Raw genomic sequence first — 12769 nt, 5'->3', positions numbered from 1 at the left:
ACCGGGACTCCTGGCACCGCGGGCTCTTGTGTGCAGAGCCGGGGTCTACCACTTTAGATAGGGTTTGGACTGGTAGAAGATAGCTAGGGGTACAGAGGGAGTGTAGGCAACCGTTGTTACACGGGGTCCATTTCATACCACTAGCAGAGCATCAGAGGGCCACTCGCAAGAGAGCTCAGCTGTTGCAGCCTTGCTACGGGCTGCAGGCATCAGGGGCTGTGGCAGAGTTGTGCCATGCCAGGGATGCCTGGCAGCAGGTAGGTAAGGCGGGTGACCATGCGAGGCCAGCCCGAACCCGTTACAGGTAATAAGGGAACCTTACCAAGGGGTAGCTATAGACATAGTGGGACCCCTCATGATCCACAGTTGGTCTGGCCAGTGTTACATGCTCATGGGCGTAGATTTGTCTACCCAGGATCCTGAGGCTGCGACGCTTGCCACCATCAATGCGAGGGCAGGGGCAGAAGCGTTGTTAGAGATTTTTCTTAGAGTAGGTTGCCCTAGTGAGATTCTAACTGATCAAGGGTCACAATTCAGGCGTGAATTGTTACAGGGTCTCTGGGATGTGTGTGGGGTAAAGCACCAGCACACCATCCCTTATTACCCCCAGGCAAACGGTTTATGTGAGAGGTTCAATGGGACCCTGAAGCAGTTGCTTCCGGCAGGTATAGGGATTGAAGGAACAGAGTGGGAGATTCACTTACAGCACTTGCTGTCTGCATGCCGAGATGTACTGCCAGAATCTACCAGGGTCTGTCCCTTCAAGCTGCTATATGGCCGCAGGGTCCGGGAACCTCCTGACTTACTCTGTGAGGGGTGGAAGGGGAACATTACCCAGACTGATGCGTCTGTGCGACAGTCTGTGGCAGCTCTGAGAGACCAGTTAGAAATGCTTATGGGGTTGGCACAGGCTGATCTCAGGGAGATTCAGACCAAGCAGCAGACTTGGTGTGATTACAATGCCCCTAGCAGCTCATTCATTCCAGGACAGCAGGGACTTGTTCTGCAGCCCACTCCGCAGAACAAATTAAAGGCTGCCTGGTCTGGACCGTACCCGGTTCTCAGGAAAATGAATGAGTACACCTATGGTGTACAGGAAGATGGTGAGACAGAGAGAAATAGGACTTATCATGTTAACATGGGTAAGGAGTATTTCAAGCAGAGTGTGGCATCAGTGCTGGCTATTTGTAGCACACTGATGGGGAACCCGGCAAGCAATGCTCTGCCTGACCTCCTAGGAGAATCTAGACAGGGGGGCACAGTGGAGCAGGTAGGGATAGCGTCCCAGTGTAGTGCACAGCAGCATGTGCAAGCGAGAGTTATGCTGGGACAGCATAGGGTTCTGCTCCCAGGTGAGCTGGGCAGAGCAAATAGCCCGGATCATCCAGTGGAGACTGGTGATCAGAGACCTCTGCATAGGTATGCCTATCAGGTAGCAGCAGAGGTAGCAGAGAGTGTAGAGAGGGTACTGGAAGGGATGTACAAATTTGCAAGGGCACACTTGGACACCATTGCTGTGGTTAGTAAGTCGTGGGACTTACATTTAGTTTCTGTAGCTGCAGTGCTGCAGAGGATCAGGGAGGCAGGGCTGACACTGAAGCCTACAAAATGTGTAGGGGGTATGGCAGAGTGACTGTATCTGGGGCACAGAGTGGATGGAGGGCACGCAAAGCCAGAACAAGAAGGGGGGAAGGCAATAGGGCAAGTGATGGGGGTTGCAGGCCCTGCAGGGTACTACACGAAGGTTTTTCCCAAGTACAGCGCCGTGGCCAAACCCTTGACTGACTTGACCCAAAAGCGATTCTCAGTTCTGGTAGCCTGCTCTCCTGCCTGTGACAGCATGTCAGGCACTGGAGGCAACGCTGGCTAGTGCACCCATGCTGGCTGCACCCGCCTACAGGAAAATGTTCCTGATACAGACCAATGCCTCTGACTATGTTCTCGGTGCTGTACTCCGTCAGAGGGGCAAGTTGCTATGCTGGACTCTTGCATTGCAGGAGTGTGACTTCACCATCCAGCATAAGGAAGGCAGTGCGCACGGCAATGCCGATGGACTTTCCCACCAGAACAATCCTCACGAACTAATATACTCAAGACACAGGCCAGTTAAACCGCCAGACGAGGCGATTGTAACACAGCCTGCAATTGAGTAGTGGAGGTGTGGCGGTGAAGGGGTTAACTGGGCTTGTAATAAAGTTCAGGCCCACTTGGTTAACCCTGACCCGTGTGTTAGGGTCTTAGAGTGTCAGCTCTGGGACCCAGGTGTCAAAAATGTATTACTGCAACTGTATACTGATTTTGCGACATTAAAGAATGATGTGATTTTATTTCCTCTCTGGGGATGCTGGGATCGGGAGATTTCTAGGCTGTAAGTTTCAGGGTGGGTTTGGTGGAGAACTTCTTTGCAGAATGCGTCTATGTAGCGGGGTTCCGGGTTATGGGATACCCCAAAAGTTGAATACGGAGATTGAGTGATATCCTCTGATACTGCTAAGCGCATTACTCCGCCAACCTTGTACCCTGAAAACGCTCTTTCGACTCACTGCCAGAGTCCCTGCTGCAGCATCTTCCAGACAAGGTAAATGGGTATGAAGGGGTTAAAAGATATCTGCAGGTATACACAGAGTCCTTAGTATAGCATGGGGCTCCCCAGTATAGCAGAGGTACCCCCATACTGTACATGCCCAGGTATCCTGAGCCTAGAGTAGGGGTTCAGGAAGGTGTTCACGCTAAGGTTATGAAGCTGAGCAGATTTGCAGTGTTTAAAAGTATGTTTCTAATGTGTGCCAGGAATGAGGCTAGTGATTTGTAGGACTTTCTAAGTTATAGACTCTGGAAGGCACAGATGGTTACTAGGCTCGGCTCCGGTGTGTCTGTCCAGGGGCCATACTTGAAAGGGCTCAGAGATGCCTAGGTGTGAGGCCATATGGGCCCTGCCATTATTATAGAGCACCCATATCCTGGCATGAAACAAGGCAACCTAACACCCTTTGCTAAACAGCCAGCCGCTGTGGAGCCTCGCACCGTGGGGGGGGGGGGGGGGGGGGCGAAGGGGCAGGGGGGGCTATTTCACCTGCCCGGGGAAAAGGCTCAGGGGTGGGAAACCCTGTATGAGTGTTTTAGATTGGTCGTTATGCGGTTGCTAAGGTTTTTTGATTGGGCTGCAGGTTTTCTGGGACCTGGACACCAGAGGTTTGAAAAGCTCTGACACAGGTCAGATTCTTCAGTGCTAAGTGTTCTAAGAGTTCCATCTATGAGTTTCATCAGTTCCATCTTGTGTGATTCACCTGAGATTCAGTCCCATTGGAGCAGTTCCAGCTCTGAGTAAATCGTCTACATTTCTCAGAGGATAAGTGACCGGAATATTCAACAGCCAGGCCAGAGGAATGAAAAGTGGCCTGGAATATTTTGCTGTGTGTTTGCAATTAGGAAAGATTAGTTTTGTTATCCCAGTTTTCCAAAGTAAGTGTGTCTTTTTACTGTATTTTTGTGTAACATTGTTGTGTGCGTTCATTAGGTGAATAAACGCAATTTATTTTGATCTCTCTGCTTGCTCAATCAATGATCCCGGTAATTAAAAGTTGTAATAAGCTGGTCTTACCGTGACACCTTCTTCTAAAATAATCAGGGACGTCCCATCTAGTCACTTTTTTTTGCCATTCTAAGTGGCATTTTTAAACACCAGGAGCTATTGCGAATGTAGCTGGGGGTCTAGAGAGGTTTCTCGTGGGCTAAGAAACCATCTGTAATGGTTACATTTCTTCCCAGGGATGGCGTGGCACTAACATGCGACCATACGGAATGCGATCAGGCCACGCACCCCACAATTTCTTTTTTTAAATCTCAATGCATGTGGTGTACAGTCAAACAAAAAAACAACTGCATAAAAATTACAAACATGGGCGCCGGGACACCAACAGAAGGATGCAATGTCAATGTTGCATCTTTCCATTGCCTACTCCGGATTGAGCAACAAAGATATTTTCTGTCCTAGAGGAAATATTCTTCCCCACTGGACAAAAGGAGTCATAACTCGAGAATGAAGGGGTACCCAAGCATCTGGGGACAATGGATCAACAAACACACACAACCTCTGTAAGCTCCAATAGAAAGCGTTATTTCTATAAGAAGTATTTTCTCATCAGTGTTCAAGCAGAATCTAAAAAACTATCAAGGGCTTTCTGCTTCTTTTTGAACACTGAGGCAATACTTCTGGGGGCTTAAAAAAATGGAGTAAGTGGCAACTGCTGCTTTAAGCTTTGAGTGCCGATGGGGCCACAACACCAGAGCGACACTTCCTTTCCGGCAAAGCACGGTCACATGACTGCACTTGAAAGCGGTCACGTGAAACGCGTTGGCCTTTAACCCAGAAACGGAGTCGTCCTCTTCCATTTCACGTCACTGCAGATCGCGTCCTGCGCTCCATGAGAATGCAGGACACGATCTAAGCTGAAAAAAATTATTATTCCTCAGGCATGACAAAACTACAACATCATGGAGCCCATGGAATGCCAGACCCCGGGACATATGGACTACATATTGGGGCACATAAAGGGCTACGTGTCTTCATACCTTTGATGTGTGCGTTTCTCGTCTCCTCCTTTACCGATCCATAAAGATTACTATAATCTTCTTTTTTGATACGGACAAATACTTCAGGTAGAATAACAGGGTTTCCTAACAGCAGGGAAAAAGCATTTAAACACAAGAACAATTGAGGCCCAGTTAATAACACCAAATAGACTTTAGTAAATAGGTTATAACCCACGTGCAACTCATCGTCGACTCATAACAATTCTTCAATAACTGCAGATATGTTCGGAGGTCAGAATGCGATGGTACTACAGGGTCCAGAGTACCAATACAACCGAGTACCAATACAACCGAGTACCATTACTTTCTTTTTATTGCCAGACTTATGGTTCCACTTTCTATTTAAAAGAGCAGTTGCGCCATCTAATTTATCATTTTAAGCTCCCATTTTTTGGAAAGGGTGGGAACCCTAAGGCACACGGCACGATTTTCAGCTCCAAGGAGACTCTCCAGTTCCCAAGATACTTACTGGTGCACTTAAACCTCTCTCAGGGGAAATCAACTGGCAGTAAAATCTCAGGCCAATAGGTAGCTGCAACATAATCAGCGGTGACTTCATAAATCTCCTTTAAAACCAGAAAGTAATACTGGTAACTTCACCAGTAAGTATCTCAGGAACTGGGGGCTCCACGGAGCTGAAATAGTGCGGGACCAATCCTGTCAAAATAAACAGCAGAGGTTAGTTAGGGCGGATTGCTCCTTTAATGAAACATGTGTCTATTTGAGGAAGTCTCTGTCCATTTCTGCTTTCCAGGGGGAGCGTATCGGCCGCAAGAAAAATAGAAATAAACACAACTAAGTGTAGATGGTACAGCAATGTGGAGAAAATAGCAATGACTGGTCTCTCTAGGTATCCTACTTACAGGATTTCAAAACAAATCAGGCACTGGATAAGATGGTGGAGTGTGAAGATGTAATGCAACTCCTCAATGTGTCAGTCTGTGATTCTGATACGAGGTGGCACTCGAGAGAAAGAACTGATGGTGCAGGTCAATATGATAAAACACAACTTTATGATAATATATCAAATGTGCACTTACAATAGTGCTAAAATGATAGCGCAGTGTATATCAGTGGTCACGGTACATAGATGTTCTCACCACCTCCCTGCAGGTTGGGCGCGTGCGGCCAGTCAACCTCGCAGTTAGCGCCGCTCTTCAGTCATTGATATTTTATCCACATTGCTGTACCATATACACTTAGTTGTGTTTATTTCTATTTTTCTTCCGGCCGATACGCTCCCCTGGATTACAAGAATACCATTCAAGTTTTTGGAGCCAGTGAAAACAGGATCCACCAGAAGGTTTGAGCTGGTTATCTGAGTTTATCCTTCTTATATTGCACGTGTACATCACAATATTCACTTTAGTATTTATATTGTAGCTAGAGCCTTTTGTCACTATCACGCATTCATTTCTGCTTTCCAAGCATAAATATTTTATACAACTGTCTAAAATAAAGTTACATTATGAATCTTTTGAAGGCAGACCCAGTACCACTGCTTTTCAAGCCACTTTGCACACCGGATATGTTTATTATCTAAACAGCTTTGGAAAGGGCAAGAAGAGATCTCTTAACCCTGTGTGCCGCAGAGCGGTCACATGACCACTTTCTATAACGGTCATGTGACAATGGTGGCCATTTTGGCAGAAAATGAAGAGGAAGGATGCTGCTCCTCCGTTTCCTTATTGGTTCGATCGCGTTGGGCGCTCTATGAGAATGCAGGACGGCATCCAGGTAAAAATAACACTCTCCCTGGGCATGACATAGTTACTACGTCATGGAGCCGCCCGAGTCCCAGTCCCTATTGACATAGTTACTACATACGGGAGCACGCAAAGGGTTAGGTAACAAAATAAAATGGCAATCAGGGTTAACTGGTGCTTTAGTGCTGGTCCTCCAGAAGGTATCCCAACCTACACTTGGCGGGAGTTATGAAGCCGCGATACGGGACATTGCGCCCGATCTGACGGCAAGTGCCACGGACCTGAATTCCTCCAGATCTGGTGCGATGTTCCACTTCACAGCTTCATAACTACCGACCACCGACACATCAGGACCAAAACGGATACACAAGCTTGGAACTGCATTTATTTAGGTCGGAAAGAAAATCTTTAGTTTCCATTTTTAAATATCAATAGTTCTCCGAAACAGAAAACGTCGTCACAATGAAGTACATTTTTAAGATGAAAAAAATAAAAGTTTCAAGCACTTTGTAACAAATACATCTCAAATGAATAAGACGGAGGGCACATTTAAAGCACTGAACCAAAGATGGTAATTTAACCATTTGTCGGGCTTTACCTTGGGAACAGGTAACTGCATATGGCCGGCAGTCCATTTCCTCTTCTTTCTTAATCCTTGGACAAATATCTGAATTTAGCAATGGATTATCTTCAGAAAGAGAAACAAGCAAATAAAGTTACGTGGTGACTCCTTGTGCCTGAGATATAAAGGTTTTGGTCACCTAAAAATACCCTGATATTCAACCCATTGAGTGCCGGAGGAACCGTGGCCCCTACAGCAAATCATGACCCTGTGACCACTTAGAGCCATCATACGATTTCGACGTCGCAGCTGAGTTGTCCCTTTTCTGGTCAGGTCGCATTCAGTGCTCCACAGAACGCCAAACTCCATCGCCCCTACAAAATTAGCAGAAAGCCTGTGACGGAGCCACTTCATCATGGAGCCCCTGGAGTGCCAGACCCCATAACCTGGTGGCCATGTCAAGAGTTCACGCAAAAGGAACAGATCCCTCTGCTCTTTTTTATATGAGAGGGAAGAAGAGGGCCCCCAGAACTGAAACGCACACACTTCTCCACTATCTCTTAGCACACAATGCTTCCACTACAGCCAGGGATTCTGGGTAGTGACATGCAAATGAGCACACTGTGTGTCACCGTTTGCTTCTTGTCCATTTTAACATGGACCCCTTTGCTATAGACTTCCAAAATTCAAGAATAAGCCCCCAGCCATCCTTACTTTTACATTTCTGGGAATAAACCATGAAAGCTACAAAGTCCTTATCTAGACTTTAAGACAAGAGAACTGTGATATAACCCCGTATACCTTTTCTCTGTGGCAATAAGATGCCCTTGTTCGCAGAGAACATATGATTGTTAACTTTATACTTCTGTCCTTCTGAATGTTCACTCTTCCACACAGAGGAATCTGCAGCCTAAAAAATCAATACAAATATCACAAGATTACAAATGACGAGTGCAGTAATTGTCTTTCCCATGGCAATAATGAGTAATACTAATCAAAATAATGTTACTTGAGTAATATGTGATGCTACAGCTGAAGCAAAAACATAGACATAGGAAGACTCATGGTTTCCAGCGCTGTGTGCAAAGAAGCGAAAGTCTGCGGCGCTGAAGACCATGTGGGCCGCTGTCGCGCTTTGGGGGTGTCCATGCTTCCGAATGGGACCCCTGCAGCCTTAATCCTCTAGTGTCGTGACCGCCGCACACGAGATAGTAAGGGTTGCTACATCTGTAGTTTAAGTAATCATTCCGTTTGTGTACCATCATTTGCTACCATTCACATTTGTAACATCCATATACTCGCCGAGCATGGAGTAATAAAAACAAACGTGTTTACCGTGGGGATTGTCAGTACCCGTTTCATTTAATACATTAACCCAATTTTCTTTGGACAAGGTGTTCGTAAACGTCTATATCTTCCTAAATTCTAACTAACTCCTACTGTTTTCTAATGCTCTGAAACTGGGAGGCCGAGGGGAAATGTGCAGAAAGTACTTCTTCATACAAAGGGAGGTGCAGTCGTGGAACTGCCTCCCAGCAGAGGTGGCAAAGTCCAATAGAGAGAGAAGTAAACAAATGCTTGGGATAGACTAAAGTCTATCCCCAATATGAAAGATAGCCAAACATCAAATAGGGTCAGAGGTTTTCAAACAGATCGGAAATGGGCAGATTAGGTGGGCCAAGTTGCACTGGCGTTCTGGTTTTGGTTCTAAAGATTTTTTATTTATTTTTTTAATGATGGGAAAAAACTAAAAATAATCTGGAAAAACATAAGAATGTATGGGGAGGGGAAAAAGCTACAATAGACATATCAGACAACAATTAGTAATCCATCATTTAACTTTGCTGACAAATATTATATGAAGTTGCCTGCTGCAGGTACCTATAAATGTTGCCCCGAACACCCCCCCCTGTGGGACCAAGTGCTTATATGGGGCTTTCGGTCCCTATCGGGCAGTACAATGTATCCCAGTCTTAAAAGCACCTTTGTCTAATATTCTGTGACATGGTGTCTTCTAGCCAAGAACTGTATGCGGGTAAAAGGGTTAATACTGGAAATGAAGGGGTTAATGTGGTGAAGCATATAAATACAACAGTGAACATGCTGTTAAAGGGACACAGGATATAAGGGCTGATGAGGGCTCATTTGTGAACTGAAATGTTGGTGTTCTAATATGGATTTGATATAATAGACACTGGGACAAAGTGTAGCCACAGAAAGATGAGTGTTTACATCTGGGTTCCCACACAAAGTATATGACATGAGACCCGTAAAAGCTATTGAAAGGGGGGACGCCAAATAGACCCCGGTACAAATACCTCCTCCTGAGCACCATAGGCAACTGGAAAAGACGAATGAGATAGGGGAGACTGTCCAGGCATTGCTGGAGTCAGAGGTAATATGGCCCACAGCCAGTCTGTTCAACACGCCTGTCTGGTCTGTAAAAAACCCAGATGGGTCGTGGAGAATGGCTGTGGACTGTAGATTCCTAAACACGGTAGCGCCCCTGTTGGCCGCTGCCGTCCCAGACGTGGTTACATTGGTGGAAAATTTGGCAAGGGATGCCGGAGACTGCCATGCTGTGATTGATTTAGCAGACGCTTACTCCTTCAGTATTCCGACAAAAAATACCTGGGCGCTCTATCAAAAAATATTACCACGAGCAGAGGACCCGGCGTGGCTCACAATTTCCGTGCATGCCTTCAAGGACAACTGTCAGCCGCTCGAACCCTATAGGGGACTTTTCCTTGTACCCCAAACAAATGGAAAAGAAAAAGCAAGGGGAGCGCGGATAAATAAAACTAAAATAACCTTAGATATTCAAGGTGGGCTGGTTAATAGTCTGGCTGTACTAACATAGCATCACCGCAGGGCACAAGGGTTCCCCTCCGAACCACAGTCAATACATTGTGGAAAAACTTAGCAAGGGAAGGGTTAACCAATAATAATAATAAGATTTTTTTCTATGCTCACACGGGCTTGTGTGAGTACGTGTACATCAGGTAATTCTTTATCTCTTGCTGGTGAGTTGGTATATTCACCCTTGTCGCCCCTTAAAAGTTCCTATGTGGACTTCAGTAGACACGGGCACACCGGATTAACCCTTCCCTTGCCTGGGAAGGGGCTGTCGTCACAGTTTCTTACTTCATATGGCTCCTATTTTTCTGGTTCCAATCACAACTCACCTCAGGTTAATTGGTGAACATAGAGGGTAAAAATAGTGAGAGTATGATACATATGGTTTGAAAGTACCCTGGGATCAGAGTACAGCCCGTCTAACGTGGTAGCCGACCTCCCTCCCCACCTTAGTGCTGCACAAGGGTTCTACTGGAACCACAGTAAATGTAGCACACACGGTGTACCCTGGATACAAGTATAAATAGGAATGGGGAATAAATAAATAATATAGATACTCACACGGGCCTGTGCGAGTACAGGCACATAAATCCACAGATTGTGGCACATATAGTCCTCCTCCTCTGCTGAGTGTAGATCCTCCCTTCTTAAATCCACGTAAAACTGCCCCAAATTGTGACATAGGACGGGCTGTACTCTGATCCCAGGGTACTTTTAAACCATATCTATCATACTCTCACTATTTTTACCCTCTCTGTTCACCAATTAACCTGAGGGGAGTTGTGATTGGAACCACAAAAATAGGAGCCATATGAAATAAGAAACTGTGACGACAGCCCCTTCCCAGGCAAGGGAAGGGTTAATCCGGTGTGCCCGTGTCTACTGAAGTCCACATTGGAACTTTAGGGGTCGACGAGGGGTGAATATACCAACTCACCAGCAAGAGATAAAGAATTACCTGATGTACACGTACTCACACAAGCCCGTGTGAGTATAGAAAATATATTTTATTACTATTGGTTAAGCCATCCCTTGTTAAGTTTCTCCAAAGTGTATTGACTGTGGTTTGTACGGAACCCATGTGCCCTGGGGTGATGCTATGTTAATCTGGCTGTACAATTAACCAGCCCACCTTGAATATCTAAGTTTATTTTAGTTTTAATTTATCCGCGCTCCCCTTGCTTTTTGTTTTCTTTTCCTTCAGTATTCCCACTGGTGCCAGTTCACAGGAACAATTCGCCCTTACCTGGGAAGGCCGCCAAGGTCCTGCAAGGTCCTGCAGGGATATCTGCACTCACCTACCATATATCATGCAATGGTGGCCAGGGACCTGGCTACCCCAACATTGTCTGCTAAAGTGTTTTGTTATAGCGATGATGTGATGCTGACTGGAACGGAAGAACAGGTGGAGGTAGACCGTAATGACCTATATGACTGACAGAGGCTGGACTATAAACAGAAGATACAGGGCCCCTGACAAGAGGTACAGTTTTTGGGTATGGTCCGGGCCCACTCAACAGATCTTCTCCAAAGCGTTGAAATTCATCATTGCGACACCCATCAAGAAGTCGCAATTGTCGTGGAGGGCGGAACAACAGAGTGCCTTCCAAGCAGCCAAGGAGGCAATACCACATCGAGGTTTGGGCCCTGCGGAGCCAGAATTGTTTTTTCCCCAAGTCGAATATTACCTGCACTGACAATGTGATGACCTGGGGTTATATCAGGAAACCAGTAAAGGTAACCGGAAACAGCAAATGCCGGTGGGATTCTGGTCAAAAACAACTCACATGTGCCCAACAACGATATACCCCACTGGAGACGTTGTTTGCGGCCTGCATGGCCCTTCAAACAGTGGAACGAATCACCAGACAGGATGAAGTAATAGTAAGAACTGACCTAACCATAGGAGCGTGGGTACGAGATCAGGGCCTGATGGCCCACAGCCATGTCGAACGACAGGCTACCATGCTGAAGGGGAAATGGTACCTACAGGAGAGAATCCAGGCCAGGCAGCTGAGAAATATCTCTCTACAACAAATGGTCCTAGCAAATGGGATTCCCGAGAAGACTAAATCAGATCAGAGTACTGTACATACGTCACTGGATCCATGGTCCAAGAGTGGTCAAAGGACAGTAGAGTACAATGGACTATGCATAGGTTTTACCACCTACAAGCAGTGGATCTAATTGAACGCAGCAATGTGTTACTGGGGGGGCAGGTGAAAGCATTCACAGTATCGCACACCCTCAGAAGGGTGGGAAAAGCAAGTGCTGGGACCCTATACCCTAGAGTTACTCATGACGCAACACTGACATTCTGCAGGGAATATATGACATCAGAATACAGGGACCACTGGCCTCTGACGCACTCCTGGTGTTCAATTTAGATATGGAACTTAAGGACGGGGGTGGGCAATAGGGGAGGTGATGGTAAAGACTGACACAGCGCCCATTGGTATACAGGTGGAATCAGGGGATCCCGTGTTGCAGCAGGGGACTAAGGTTTGGGTTCTAGACCCATCTCATAAAAGAGAAGATATGGGGGAGTTTAGTGCAGCAGGATAAGGAGGTACCCGTTTAGTGCTCATAGATAAGGAAAGTAGGCCTGTGTATTAACCCTCATACAGATTAATATTTGTTGCTTAATGCTTCTTTCTTTTGTTACAGATGGCGGTTCCAGGAGCAGCTATGTGGTCGACCAACACCTTTGTGACAACATGCCAGCAACAAACCAAACTGATTGCTGGATCTTCAGAGCCATTTCCGTGAGCAAAGAAAATGAATACTTTTTCATAGCTGTTTCATGAACTTACCAAGACTGCAACATTTTGGATTAATGTTACTGTGATCAATGTCACTAGATGCCTAGCATTGATAAATATACTCAGCAAAAAGGCTTTATTCTTTAATAATGCAGAAATTGTGGGAAGATGATAATGCGTGTGTTTAGCTTGTTTGGTTGGGGGAGATGGGATATAGATGCCTGCAAATCCTTATTATGCTAGTGTTAATTTTTTTATTATGCATGCCAAGTTGGAAATTGCTCACTAAA

The 12769-nt window shown here is 46.0% G+C and overlaps 1 protein-coding gene across 7 annotated transcripts in view; it reads right to left on the bottom strand.

Annotated features, from left to right (window-relative positions):
* The window catches only part of LOC142467290 (uncharacterized), a 62070-nt gene that overhangs the window by 39913 nt on the left and 9388 nt on the right, over positions 1-12769 (bottom strand). For 5 of the 7 annotated variants that reach the window (XR_012788353.1, XR_012788352.1, XM_075572772.1 and 2 more), the window contains exons 3-5: positions 7663-7771; positions 6898-6987; positions 4573-4677 (exon numbers count right to left, since the gene is read on the bottom strand). The exons of 1 other annotated variant lie outside the window; for it this stretch is intronic. Coding sequence is in view for 4 of the 6 variants with exons in the window: in XM_075572772.1 (XP_075428887.1) it covers positions 4573-4677; positions 6898-6987; positions 7663-7771 (304 nt within the window). In the remaining 2 variants the exon portion in view is untranslated. Of the gene's footprint in view, positions 1-4572; positions 4678-6897; positions 7236-7662; positions 7772-12769 lie in introns of all 7 variants that reach the window. One more of the 7 variants, XM_075572771.1, reaches the window with a different exon arrangement.

This window comes from Ascaphus truei, chromosome 16, assembly GCF_040206685.1.
Source record: "Ascaphus truei isolate aAscTru1 chromosome 16, aAscTru1.hap1, whole genome shotgun sequence".
Lineage (NCBI taxonomy): Eukaryota > Metazoa > Chordata > Amphibia > Anura > Ascaphidae > Ascaphus > Ascaphus truei.
Note: the sequence above shows the minus strand (reverse complement) of the source record. Positions and strands in the feature narration are given on the sequence as shown.